Below are 14,431 nucleotides of genomic sequence, written 5' to 3'. Positions count from 1 at the left end.
TGCAAAAACTAAGAGTGTTTCCTTTAAGATCAGGAATAAGACAGGATGTTCACTTTCACTACTCTTATTTAACATAGTACTGGAAATCCTAGCCACAGTGATCAGACAAAAAAAGAAAAGGCACCCAATTTGGAAAGGAGGAAGTTAAACTGTACTATTAGCACATGACATGAAATTGTATTAGAAAACCCTGAAGACTCCACTGAAAATTGATAGATTTAATAAATGAATTTGGCAAATTAATACGATAGAAAATTAACATGCAGAAATTGATGGCATTTTTATACACCAGCAATGAACTCTCAGAAAGAGAAACTAAAAATACAATCCTATTTACCTTTGCAAGAAAAAAAAAAGATATCTAGGAATAAACTTAATGGAGGTAAAAGACCTGTAGTCAGAACACTATAGGAGATTGCAAAACAAATCGAGAAAGATACAAACAAGTGGAAGCATATACTGTATTCATGGATTGGAAGAATTAACATTATTAAAACATATATATAACCCAAAGCAATCTATAGTTTCAAAGCAAACCCTGTTAAAAAATGAATGGCACCCTGGCTGGTGTTGCTCAGTGGTTAAAACATCAGCCAATGCACTGAAGGGTCGCGGGTTCAAGGGCACATAGCTGGGTTGCACATTTGATCACCCACCCTGGTGTGTCTCTCTCAATCGATGTTCCTTTCTCTCTCTCCACCTCCCTCCCTCCCTTCCACTCTCTAAAAATCAATGGAAAAAATATCCTCGAATGAGGATTAACAAAAACAAACAAACAAACAAAAACCACACACAAAAATCAACGGCATATTTCACAGATCTAAAACAAATATTCCAAAAATTTATATAAAAGCAAAAAAGACCACCAACAGTCACAGTAATCTTGAGAAGAAAAAATGGGGGAGTCACAATACCAGATATCAAACCATACTACAAAGTCACTGCAATCAGAGCAGCCTATTACCGACACAAGAACAGGCATATAGGCTGCTCTTCATATAATATGCATATACAGGCATATAGACCAATGGAATAGAATAGAGGGCCCAGAAATCAACCCACATCTTTATGGTCAAGTAATACTACACAAAAGAGGCAAGAGCACACAATGGAGTAAAGACAGTCTCTTCAATAAATTGTTTTGAGAAAATTGGACAGGTACATGCAAAAAAAAAAAGAAACTAAACCACCAACTTACACTATACACAGAATAAACTCAGAATAGGTAAAAGTCTTAAATTTAAGTTGTGAAACCATAAAAAGCCTGGAAGAAGATATATGCAGGGAAATCTCAGACAATAAACTAGAAGTATTTTCACAAATACATATCTTAGGGCAAGAAAAAAATAAACAAATGGGACTATATCAAAGTAAAAAGCTTCTGCTCAGCAAAAGAAACCATCAACAAAATGAAAGGGGAACCCATGGTATGGGAGAACATATTCACCAATGATACATCTCTGATAATGGTTAATTTCCAAAATATATAAAGCACTCATTCAACTCAACACTAGGAAGACAAATAATATCATTTAAAAATAGACAGAGGGCCGAAACCGGTTTGGCTCAGTGGATAGAGCCTCGGCCTGCGGACTGAAAGGTCCCAGGTTCAATTCCGGTCAAGGGCATGTACCTGGGTTGTGGGCACATCCCCAGTGGAAGATGTGCAGGAGGCAGCTGATCGATGTTTCTCTCCCATCGATGTTTCTAACTATCTATCTCTCTCCCTTCCTCTCTGTAAAAAATCAATAAAATATAAAAAAAAAATAGACAGAGGACCCAAATAGACACTTCTCCAAAGATGACATTCAGATGGCCAATAGGCATATGAAAAAATGTTCAATGTCATTAATCATCAGAGAGATGCAAATTAAAACACAATGAGGTATCACCATATACCTGCCAGAATGACTACTATCAGTAAATCAACAAACAAGTGCTGGTGAGGATGTGAAGAAAGGGAACCCTAGTACACTGCTTGTGGGAATGTAGACTGCTGCAGCCATTCTGGAAAACAGTATAGAGTCTCCTCAAAATAATAAAAATTGAAGTGCCGTTTGACCCAGTGACCCCACTTCTAGTAGTATATCCTAAGTATCCTGAAACACCAATCAGAAATAATATATGTATCCCTATGTTCATAGCAGCGTTATTTACAATAGTTAAGATCTGGAAACAGCCCAAGTGCCCATCAGTAGATAAGTAGATTAACAAATTGTAGTGGATTTTCACCATAGAATGCTATGTGGCTGTAATAAAGAAGGATTTCTTACCCTTTGTAACAGCATGGATGGACTTGGAGATTATTATGCTAAGCAAAAAAAGCCAGTCAGAGAAAGACAAATACCATAGATCTAATATGTGGAATCTAATGAACACAATAAACTGATGAACAAAATAGGGCCAGAGGCATAGACGCATGGAACAGACTGACAGATCTCAGAGGGGAGGAGTTTGGGGGTTAGGAAGAGATTAAGCATAGAACATATATGCATATATGCATAGCCCATGGACATGGACAGTAGTGTGGTAAAGGCCTGGGGTATGACAATGGCTGGGTGGAGTGAAAAAAGGTGGGGGGAAATGGAGGACATCTGTAATCCTATATAATAAAGAGGTAATATGCAAATTGATTGTCACACCCTCTCACAAGATGGCCACCCCCATTGGGCACAAGATGACCGCCACAGATGGCCTGCAGGGGAGGGCAGTTAGGGGCAATCAGGCCAGCAGGGGAGCAGTTAGGCATCAATCAGGCTGGCAGGGGAGTGGTTAGGGAGTGATCAGGCTGGCAGGCAGAAGCAGTTATGGGCAATCAAGCAGGCAGGTAGGCGAGCGGTTGGGAGCCAGCAGGCCCAGATTGTGAGAGGGATGTCTGACTGCTGGTTTAGGCCCGATCCCTGACTGGATGTTGGACATCCCCCGAGGGGTCCCAGATTGGAGAGGGTGAAGGCTGGGCTGAGGGACACTCCCCCCAGTGCATGAATTTTGTGCACTGGGCCTCTAGTACTGTCAATAACAACAAAAAGGGTATGCAAATTTAAAAATTTGAAAATATTAGGTAGCCACTTCAAAAAGGTCTATTAATTTATCCTACTACCAAAATCATATAAACATATTTATTTCCCTATAACCTGGGTAACTCTTGCCATTATCAAGTTTTTAAATCCCCACCAGTCCAGTATTTTTCAGACATCATGTTTTCTTTTGTATATTAACTATGCATATACTTTGTCAATTTTTCTGAAAATGTTTTTTCTTATTAATTTTTATACACTCTCCATATATTAAAGTATTAGCCTTCTTTCATATATATTGAAATTTTTTTCCTGCAATCTCATGTCTAAGTGTTTTTGTTGTTGTTATTAATCCTCACCCAAAGATATTTTTTTCCATTGATTTTTAGAGAGGGTTAAGGGGAGAGAGGAGGAGGAGGAGGAGGAGGGGGAGAGAGAGAGAGAGAGAGAGAGAGAGAGAAACATAAATGTGAGAGAGACACATTAATTGATTCCTTCCCACACATGCCCAGAACAGGGTTGGGGATTGAACCTGCAACTCAGCTATGTGCCCTTTACTGAGAATCAAACCCATTACCCTTTGGTACACCACTGAGCACACCAGCCTGGGCTCATTTGTCTGTTTCATGTATGACATCTTTTTCTGTTCAGAAAGTTTTCTACAGTAATATCAATTCTTTTTCTACTTGAATTTTACAGCATTAATGTCTTACTCTACTTTTTGTGATTTTTAAAAACTTGAATATTTAATTTGTTGGGATTTGTTTTTGTGTGTGCTATAAAGTAGGGACTGACTTTATTTTTTCTAACTGAATCATCAATTAATCCAATACCATTTACAAAATGATTTCATTGTTTTCCCTGTAATATAAAATGCCACCATAATCTATACTAAATTTGCACATATACTGAGGTCTGTTTTGAAATACTAAACTCTTTTTTTATTTCTGTAGATTCATAATATGTTTTCATATGTAACAGGGAGAGTTTCTCTTCATTTTATCTTTACAAATGAACTTGAGAATAAATATTGTCAAGGACTAAAATAATTTCATTCTGTTTTGGATTTCATAAGACATTTAAATTAGTTTTACTATTTTATATACCTAGAAAGCACAGGCTATATTGATGGGAGAAAGATAAAGATAAATGCATTACCAAAAAAATGGCATCTAATTTGGATAGGCCCTGTAATAAACTCTTTCGCTCATTTAATCTTCAAAACACTCCAGTAAAATATTTAACTCCTCTTATTCTCATTTTGTAACTGAAAACACTGAGGCAACAAAAAGGTTAAGGTATTTTCCAAAGACACATAAGGATTAAGTGATGGAGCTGGAATTTGAACCCTGGACTACTAAATCCAAATCCTGTATTCATAACCAAGTTGGATATATAGTGATTTAATTTTATTGATAATTTAAAATAAAATTTCAGCTTACCAAAATCTGAATGATTTCTTCAGGCTTTTTATCCTCAACTGGTATCCCATTCACTTCCCTAAGTTCATCACCAACATGAATAAGACCTGAGTAATAGCAAATTCAGTAAATTAGCAGTGTTACCTACAAAAGAAACTGTAAGTTACACATCTGAGGATTGAAAAGAAGACCTTCTGGCTTCTCCGGTTTCAGATTCCATGCATTTGTATAGCAATGAATCAAAGACTATAACTTCAAAGAAAAACATGCTCAGTGTCTAGAAATGCATATAATTTCCATCATAGAAAATAATTCTTACTTTTTTTAAAAAAAGGCTGCATGCTTTTAGTAGTATCTTTCAAGTCTGAATGTAACCTTAGAAGCCCATGTAAACTAAGAGTAGAGAGATTTATTTTTCACTTATTTATACAAGTCCCCATATATAAAGACAGAGAAAAATATTTTATTTCTTGTTTGTTGTATTATATCAAAAGATTATTATCCTCTTAGTTAAATATTAAAAATATTATCTATGAAATGAAGCATGACTTGTCTATATTCACTTAACATTTAAACTCTTACCACTTCTGTCTGCAGCCCCTCCTCTCATGATTCTAGCCACAATGATGGCCCCAGTCTGCTCATCTTTCTTAATGGTGGCTCCCTTTGAAGAAATACAAAAGTATTTGTGGGTAAATGTATGTATTGGGTGGTACGACGGGGGAGGAGAAACAAGGAAATTTATCTGGAAAAAGTGAAAACACCTACTACAAAAAATAAAAGGAATGAGGCAGGAGGAATAGACATCACACCATGTGCCTTACAAATGTTCATTACTAGACCTAGAATTTTGTACTATACATATATCATCTACAGTTTCCAGAAAATTTTAAAGATTTTTGAAGTCTTTAGCTTCTTCAATATTATGGAAAATACAACTATCTTCTTTCTATTATAACACTTTGTATTTAAATACTATTTGTTTTTACTCTTTTAAAGCATTTCCTCATTTCATTTCATCTTTAAAATACTCCACAAAGAAGGTAGAGTATATATAGGGAAGGTTAAGTGAATAGAAAAAGATTATATAAATTATAAAAATCAGGTCATCTGACTTTTAGTTCAGTAGTCTTTCTAGTATGCGATTATGGTAATGGAATCAGTGAAAATAATACATTAATTAATTAAAACTCCAAAATTAGTTATATTTCTTAGCCAAGGCTAATATGAATTAATGGAAAAAAAGAACTGTTAGTCCAGGGTTTTTATTAACTAAGATTGTCCCTAGTACAAACAGAACCAACATTTTGGCATAAGATTAGGACACAATTTTAAAAAGAATCCAGAAATTCTTCATTTTTGAATGTTCAGAAGCAGATTAACTGAATGTTGCTTTGTAAGAACACTAGGCACAAATGGTTACTTTAAATGCCTTTCATGATTTTCCTTTCCAAGAAACTGGCACCAGCTTAGAAATGCCATTCTGCACTGCATCACAGGGCAAAAAAAGATGCACATTGGTGGTGACAGAACTGACCCCAAAGAAGGAAAGGTGAATTTTTCTCAGGTGTGTCAATAAACACATTTATATCTCTAAAAACAAACAGGTAAGCGAAATTAGAAATCCATTTATAATAAGTATATTTTATATATGCTAGCTATTAGATACATATCTCATAATAGTAAAAAATCAAAAATTAAGTGTAGAATGATTTTGTGGCATTTTCATCACCTATTCATGCATTCAAACCAAAGACTTGAATGAGTATCTCTCTATGGTCATAAATCTTAGACTCGCTTATTACTGGTATTTTCTGCTTATAAACAGTTAACATGTAACCGAGGTAACTGGAAATGTAATATTCTTAATATACATAATGAATTTGGTTAGATCAACTTTCATTTCCCTTAATAATGTATCTCTAACTTTCCCACCAAAGTATGCCTAAGAGGCTAGTCTACTTATCTAATATTACTTATCCTTAATTTACAGATGAGATCATTTCTTCAAGATGGAGGTCATCAATTCCTTCCCTCTTTGTATGTGTATGTGATATTCCCATATCAAATGGTGAAAATGACTCAGAGGCTTCTAAAGCTACAAGACTTGAAGCTGCCACTTGACTTATGCCAGCCACCATGTGAAAAATCATGACTACTGCTATCCTGTGAGGAAGTCCAAGCTAGACTTCCTGGAAAAAGAGATACCTGACCAGCCCCCAACTTCCTTCCTACTGCAGGCATCAGTTTAACTGTACGTGCTCAGCTGAGCCTGCCAACCTCCAAAACTGTGAAAGTTAATAATAAATTATTGTTTTAGCCACAAATTTTGGTGTGGTTTGTGACACGGAACTACAACTAGGACAGATTTTTCTCCACTATAGTTTATACTGTTTTTCAGTATAGGGCCATCCAATTCATCGTGCCTAATGCTAGTCATCACTTTGACTTATTTTGTGATTCAATGAAATTTACAAGTGTTTACTGAGACCCTACTATGTGCCAGGCTCTGTTCTAAGAGCTTGTAATACAATGGTGAAAAAAACACAAAAATTTCTGCCCTGTCATGGAGATTAAATCTGCTCTAACAGAAAAGACAGACAATAAAAACATGAGATAATTATATTATACTAGAGGTCCGGTGCACAAAATTCGTGCACTTGAGGGGGAGGGGGTCCCTCAGCCTGGCCTGTACACTCTTGCAGTCTGGGAGCCCTCGGGGTATGTCTGACTGCTGGCTTACTGGGAGCAGGCCTAAGCCAGCAGTGAGACATCCTTAGCGCAGCCAGAGGCGGGAGAGGCTCCCGCCACCTCCATTGTGCTCGCCAGCTGTGAGCCCAGCTCAGGGCTTCTGGCTGAGCGGTGCTCCCCCTGTGAGAGTGCACTCACCACCAGGGGGCAGCTCCTGTGTTGAGCGTCTGCCCCCTGGTGGTCAGTGCCGGTTGTTCCACTGTTCAGTCAATTTGCGTATTAGCCTTTTATTATATAGGATTATTATATAGGATAGTATGTTAGAAGGTGGTAAACACTACAAGGATGGGTGGGGTAGGGAAGGGTAAGAAAGTGCCAGGTGAGTAGAGGGAACATGATGAAAAAACACAGGCCTCACTGGGAAGATGACATTTGTGTAAAGAAAGAATGGAAGAAGATGGAGTTGGCTGAAGAGAAAGATTGAAGATACAGCCAGGGCAAAAGTGCTGTGGTGGCTATGAAATACATGTTTAAAATAAAGCAAAGAAGCCAGTGTGGCTGGAGTAAAGAAAAAGGGAAGAAGCAGTAGGAGGTGAGGTCAGAAGGTAACAGACAGCCAGATCATGTAGAACTTTGTAGGTCATTGTGAGGACTCTAGAATTTACTATGAATGAAAGAGACAATATGCAAGGCTCTGAATAGCAGGAGTGTTGCAATATGAAAGGATCACTCCACCTACTATGTTAAGAGAGTGAAGGAGGAATTCTGGTCAAGATGGCAGGGCAGGTAAATGTGGTACTCGAATCCTCCCACAACCACATAAAAATTACAATTAAACTACAGAATAACCATCATTCAGAACTGCCTGAAATCTGGATGAATGGAAGTCCTACAAATAGGGAACTGAAAGAGTCACATGAGACTAGTAGGAGGGGCAGAGACAGAATGGGCTGCTCCCACACTCATGTGTGGTATATAAAATTGTGAGGGATATCTTGGCAGCAGAGGTCACCCCTGAGGAGCAAGGGGGTGGGGAGGCTTAACGTTACAGCAGGACCCCCAGCCCTGGGTTCCAGTGTCAGGAAGAGAAATTTCCATACTTCTGGCTGTCAAAACCAGAGGGGATTGAGGCTGAGAAACAGAGGGCTGCTGGAGTCCCAGGCAGTTCCTCTTAAAGGACCCATGCACAAACATTCAGACTCACTCCCCTGAGCTCCAGTGCTGGGGTAGCAACTTGAAAGGCACCTGACACACAGAGAGGAACTGAATTTTCCAGCATCAGGCCAAGAGTTGGGGGAGCAGCTTTCTCCCAGATAGAAGTACTGGCAGAGGCCCTAGTTCTTTTGATTAGACCTTCCCCCACAGAGCCCACAGTTGCCTTATCTGAGTCCGACCAACCTGACTCACACTGTTTGCCCCACATTTATGATTCCTTGAGGCCCTGCCCCACCCAACCTGTGGGCCCACCCAAGCCCTTTCTAGTGGCTTTTCCATAGGAATTGCCTGTCTTGGCTCATGCTTCAGACTTTCCTAAAATCCCCTAAACAAAGAGCATCTGGCCTTAGTATGCCCCTTACCTCTTGCTAAGTATCCCCAGGCCTGGCACTAACAGAAACCAGCCTTTGTTCACAGCTTGGCTACCCTGGGCATCTTCAAGCCCAGCACAAGCAGCACCCATCACTTTGCAGCTCAAGCTGGGTACACCCGGGCAGAACACAGGCAGTGGCTGACATTGGCCTGACCCTCCTGGGAGGCCCAAGAGCCAGTGCACCTGGTGAACAACTTCACACCATGTTGAAACATCACCATTCAACAACCTTCACAAGATACACATTCAAGGAGCAGACTCAGTGGGCACTAGAGTCCTGCTAAAGTAAGTGCTGCTCTGTGAGGTGGCCCTCTGCACAGCTGATCCTCTATGATGGTCAGAGATCTGTGGTCACAGCCAGTCCTTGCAGCTGATCAGCCTGGAGAGAAATCCCTCCCACTGATGTGCCAATAGAAATCAAGGCTCAACTATTATAGGAGGGTGTACACAGCCTACACAGAGTGGGGTACACCTCCAGTGCCCAGCTTGGGTGATAGGGGAGGCTATGTCACTGGATCCTACAGAACACCTACTATATTAAGCCAATCTACCAAACCTGGGGGACATAAAAAATTGTCCCAAATGAAAGAACAGAACAAAACTCCAGAAAAGGAATTGAGCAAAATGGAGATAAGCAATCTACTAGACACAGAGTTCAAAACACTGGTTATTAGGAGAACCTCAACAGCATAAAAAAGGACCAGTCAGAAATGAAAGATATAATAACTGAAATGAAGAATAATTTACAGGGCCCTGGCCTGTGTGGCTCAGTAGGTTAGAGTATTGATCCATGCATCAAAGGGTCATGGGTTCAATTCCAGTCAGGATACATACCTAGGTTGTGGGTTTGATCCTCAGTCATTGCATGTAAGGGAAGCAGCTGAGTGGTATTTCTCTCTCACATCAATGTGGTGTTGTTGTTTTTTCTCTCTCTCTCCCTCTTCCTTCTCTCTCTCAAAAAATCAATGAAAACATATCTTTGAGTAAGAAATAAAACAAAAAAAAGAAAGAAAAGAATAATTTACAGTGAATCAACAGTAGAGTAGATAAAGCCAAGAATCAAATCAGATTTGGAAAATAAGGAAGCAAAAAACACCAAATCAGAACAGCAAAATGAAAAAAAGAGAATAAAAAATATGAGAACAGTGTAAGGAGCCTCTTGGACAACTTCAAGTGTACTAATATTTGCATCATTGAAGTGCTGGAAGGAGAAGAGAGAGAGAGAGAGCAAGAAAATTTCCCTAACTTGGTGAAGGAAAAAGATATACAAGTCCAGGAAACAGAGAATTCCAGGAAAGATGAACCCAAAGAGGTCTACGCCAAGATACATCATAATTAAAATGCAAAAGGTGTCCTGCCAGTGTGGCTCAGTGGTTGAACATGGACCTATGAATTAGGAGGTCATGGTTCAATTCCCTATCGGGGCACATGCTCAGGTTTCAGACTTGATCCCCAGTAGAGAGTGTGCAGAGATATCCAGTCAATGATTCTCTCTCATCATTGATGCTTCTATCTCACTCTCACTCTTCCTTCCTCTCTGAAATCAATAAAAATATATTTAGAAAACAAACAAATAAACAAAAATGCAAAAGGTTAAAAAGAAAAAGAGAATCTTAAAAACAGCAAGAAAAAAGGAGTCAGTTACCTACAAGGAGCTCCCATTAGAATGTCAGCTGATTTCTCAACAGAAACTTTGCATGTCAGAAAGAATTGGCAAGAAATAGTCAAAGTGATGAAAAGCAAAGACTTACAACTAAGATTGCTCTACCCAGCAAAGCTATCATTGAGAATCAAAAGACAAATAAATAGCTTTTCAGACACCACCAAACCAGTATTACAAAAAATGCTAAAGGGTTTTATTTAAGAAGAAGTAGAAGAAAAAATGATCAAAATATGAATAATGCAATGGCAACAAATACATATTTATCATCCATATGTTCATTGCAGCAATATTTGCAATAGGCAAGAGATGGAAGCAATCTAAGTGTCCATCAATAAAGAGGTGGTGAATATAGAAAATTGACTATGACTCAACCATAAAAAATAAGTACAAATTGGTTGTTACAGAATAGTCATGAGGATGTCAAGTACAGGATCAGGAATATAGTCAATAATATTCTAATAACTATGTACAGTGTCAGATGGGTGCAAGATTGAGTGGGATGATCAATTAGTAAGTTATGTAGTGTCTAATCACTGGGGTCTATACCTAAAACTAACAAAATAATGTATGTCAACTGTAATTGAAAAATAAAAAATGATTTAAAAATTAAAAAAAGTAAGAATGAAAGATGGCAAGGGCTAAAGCAAGGAAAAAAATAGGAGGCTGTTACTGTACTCCAAGGGAAAGAGGAGGGGAGCTTCGATCTGATTGGCAGGAGCAGAGATAATGAAAGGTAGACTGGATATATTATTAATAGAGCCAAAAGGATTTCCCAATGGATTAGAAATGGGAAGTGTGTGTGTGAGAGAGAGAGGTATCAAAGATTGACTCTATAGTTTTTGGCTGAGCAACTAGAAAGATGGGATTGTCATCAACTGAGAGGGGGAACGCTATGGATGGAACATATTTGTAGACAAAGACCATTTTACTTCGGAACATGTGAAGACTGAGATGTCTACTAGACATCTAAATGGAGATCAAGTAGGCAGGTGGACATACAAATTTAAAGATTAGAATAAACATCTGGAAGAGAAATAGCCCTGGGAGTCACTAGCATACAGATGTTGTATGAATCACTTCCAGAATGTGTAAATAAAAAAGAGCACTCCAGTATTTAAGGGCTACCTTGTTATAGATATGTACCCTAAAATAGAATACATTTGCTATCTGCTGATTCTCCCCTTCCTTGGATGGTAAACTATGAACCTGAGGAATAATCTCCCACTTTCTACATGACACTAGTTAGCACTTGACTTATCTTCTTTACAATCTCTTTGCTTCTAAAGATAACTATTTCCATTTTGCTTTCCAAACCGCTATATTATAATTCTTTGATGTATTCTTAGTGCAACATGCATAAGAATAAAGCTCACTGACTATAATACTGTACAAAAGTTAAAAGTCCTAAGGCATATTCGCAAATGCAAAATGAATTAAAATTGAATCTAATGTTTTAAAACATATTTTCTTATATAGTTATTTTTAATTTATTTGGTGTGATTTTGACAAAATATGAGTATAGAGAACTTTAGGTTAAATTGAGAAGAATAAATTCTGGTTAGATATTTGTTGCTATTACTATAAAATGGTTTATAAAAGAGGATTGCAAAGAGGACTAGGCTATCATGATCTCCTTGAATAAAAATTTCATCTCCTGTAACACTGCCAATATTGTAAGACCTTTTTAAGCTGGTAGCACAGTTGATTTCAAGTTAATCCTTTGAAGTAGGAATTTTCAAAGTATGGTCTACCAAATATTTGCATCAAAAACCTCTTAGACAACTTTTAAAATCTAGATTCCCAGGCCTTGCCCAAACCTACTAATGTAGACCATTTGCAGTAGAGGCCCAGAAGTCTGCATTTTTAAGTAAGTGCTTCAAGTAATTCTTATAATACCAGAGTTTGAGAACCACTATTCTAACAGAACCAAGAAGACAACCTATGCAAGAAACGCTGAAAATTTAGGATGAAATCCACCTACCAACTAATAGAATTTCATTTTCTTAAGCTTGTCTAAATATTAATCTTCTGGATACAACAAATATAAACTCTCCAAACTCACAAGGGAGGGAGGATAGCTCTGCCCCTTATATCCTGATTGTTGTTTTTCACCCCTTCTCTCAATTCTTTTATCCATCCCTCCCCTAGAATTAGCACCCTTTTCCCTTTCCATTGACAAATGCCTACATGATCTTTGTTCACTGCCCCTTCTAGAAAATCATGCTGTGCTTAAATAGTTGTCATCTAGCCTCTACCTTATTTGATGGACCATTTATCTAACACATAATGCACAAGAACATATAAAGCATTTCAAATACATTATATCTCAGATGATATTTAAAACACTCTCAAAGAGGTATACTTTCTGATAAGGAATCTGAGATGGAGTTTTTAAATAACTTGCTGCTGTAAGGATATATGGAAAATAAGTAACACTCTATAACACTCACTTAGGTCACCTAATGCAAGCTTGGTATTCATTTTAACACATTACACCTGGGTCGAATAAACAAAATTACATTCTTAACATGGATAATCTAACCCTTGGCTGCTAAAGCATATGGCCTTTTCTCTTGAATCATTTGCCAAAATATACTGAGCATACATACACTTGAAATAATTTTATTTTACTTTGGCTTCTCTCTCCTTGCCCATTTTTGGGGAAGCAGAGAGGAATATGCTATTAAGTATATTACAAACTTGCCAAATCTTATATAATAAAAGCCTAATATGCTAAGTGTCTGGAGGTCCATTCAACCAATCAAAGCATAATATGCTAATGATATGCTAAGGCTACTCAACCACTCACTATGATGTGCACTGACCACCGGGGGCAGATAGTCGACTGGTTGACCAGTCGCTATGATGTGCACTGACCACCGGGGGGAAGACAGTAGATCGGACGATCAGTTGCTATGATGCGCACTGACCACCAGGGGGCAGATGCTCTGACCGGTAGGTTAGCTTGCTGATGAGGTCAAGCTGATCAGGACTGAGTGAGACAGGCCAGACACGCCCTGGAGCCCTCCCACGGCCCCTCTCCGGCTCCGATCATGCACCAGTGGGGTCCCTCGGCCTGGCCTGAGCCTCTCACAATCTGGGACCCCTCAGGAGATGTCAGAGAGGCAGTTTTGGCCTGATCCCGCAGGCCAGGCCAAGGGACCCCACTGGTGCACAAATTCATGCACCAGGCCTCTAGTTATACCATAATATACTACTAAGAAACTGAATAATTTTGAGAGATGCTTATAATATCCCCCAAATACACAAATATTACAAACCTGGAAAACATTCTCATGCTAAAGATAAATATTCAGTTTTTAAATAACTTATCAATTCAACACTATTTTTAAAGAAATTTCCCTGGTTCCCTTTCCTAAATATCTAACCTTTTGCTATCACCTGCATAGCCCCATAGGCTCAGTATAATCATAAGGGAATTAGTCATTTATATTCCCATGTATTTTCTTTTATTCTTGCCAATTGAATGTATAATACTTCTAGTCACCTAAATAAAAACCTCCTATGCTACTGTTGACTTCCTCTCTCCTCTTGCCCTCTGCATCCACAGGTCCTATCAAATCTAACATGTCACTCTTGCCACTATCTTATATAACTTGTATTATATAATCTATAATGGAAGAGGGTATTAGATCCATAATCACTACCTCAAAGTTAGGTCCAATTATTTCAGTTGTTACATGCTTATTAGCTAAATAAATGTTTAGTAACAAACTATGATAACACAGCTTTAGATTATTTTATATATGTCATTCAACTTTTATGAATATAAACTAACTCATAGTAGCTCCAGTTAAACCTTTTGTGAAATCTTGATGCAGTGCATGCCGAATTTCTTTGATAAACATTTTGAAGATCTTATTTTATCAGAAGGCATGGTACTTTAGGATATCCATGGATGAGATTCAGGGGCTCAATAAATCCCTTGACATAATATGCAAACTTATCTGTACATTTTTCTGAGTAGGAATGTCCAATGCATTTATCAATATACTAAAGTTACCCTTAAACAAAAAAAAAGAAGAGGAAA

General features: G+C 38.1%; 1 protein-coding gene across 1 annotated transcript in view; it reads right to left on the bottom strand.

Moving 5' to 3' along the window:
* MPP7 (MAGUK p55 scaffold protein 7) overlaps positions 1–14,431 on the bottom strand; it is a 263,960-nt gene that overhangs the window by 92,015 nt on the left and 157,514 nt on the right. The window contains exons 6-7 of the mRNA XM_070428568.1: positions 5,021–5,102; positions 4,460–4,545 (exon numbers count right to left, since the gene is read on the bottom strand). Of these exons, the coding sequence (XP_070284669.1) occupies positions 4,460–4,545; positions 5,021–5,102 (168 nt within the window). The remainder of the gene's footprint in view (positions 1–4,459; positions 4,546–5,020; positions 5,103–14,431) is intronic.

The sequence above is a fragment of the Myotis yumanensis genome, unplaced genomic scaffold (genome assembly GCF_028538775.1).
Source record: "Myotis yumanensis isolate MYYU_CA2020_CCGP unplaced genomic scaffold, mMyoYum1.0.hap1 SCAF_1, whole genome shotgun sequence".
Lineage (NCBI taxonomy): Eukaryota > Metazoa > Chordata > Mammalia > Chiroptera > Vespertilionidae > Myotis > Myotis yumanensis.
Note: the sequence above shows the minus strand (reverse complement) of the source record. Positions and strands in the feature narration are given on the sequence as shown.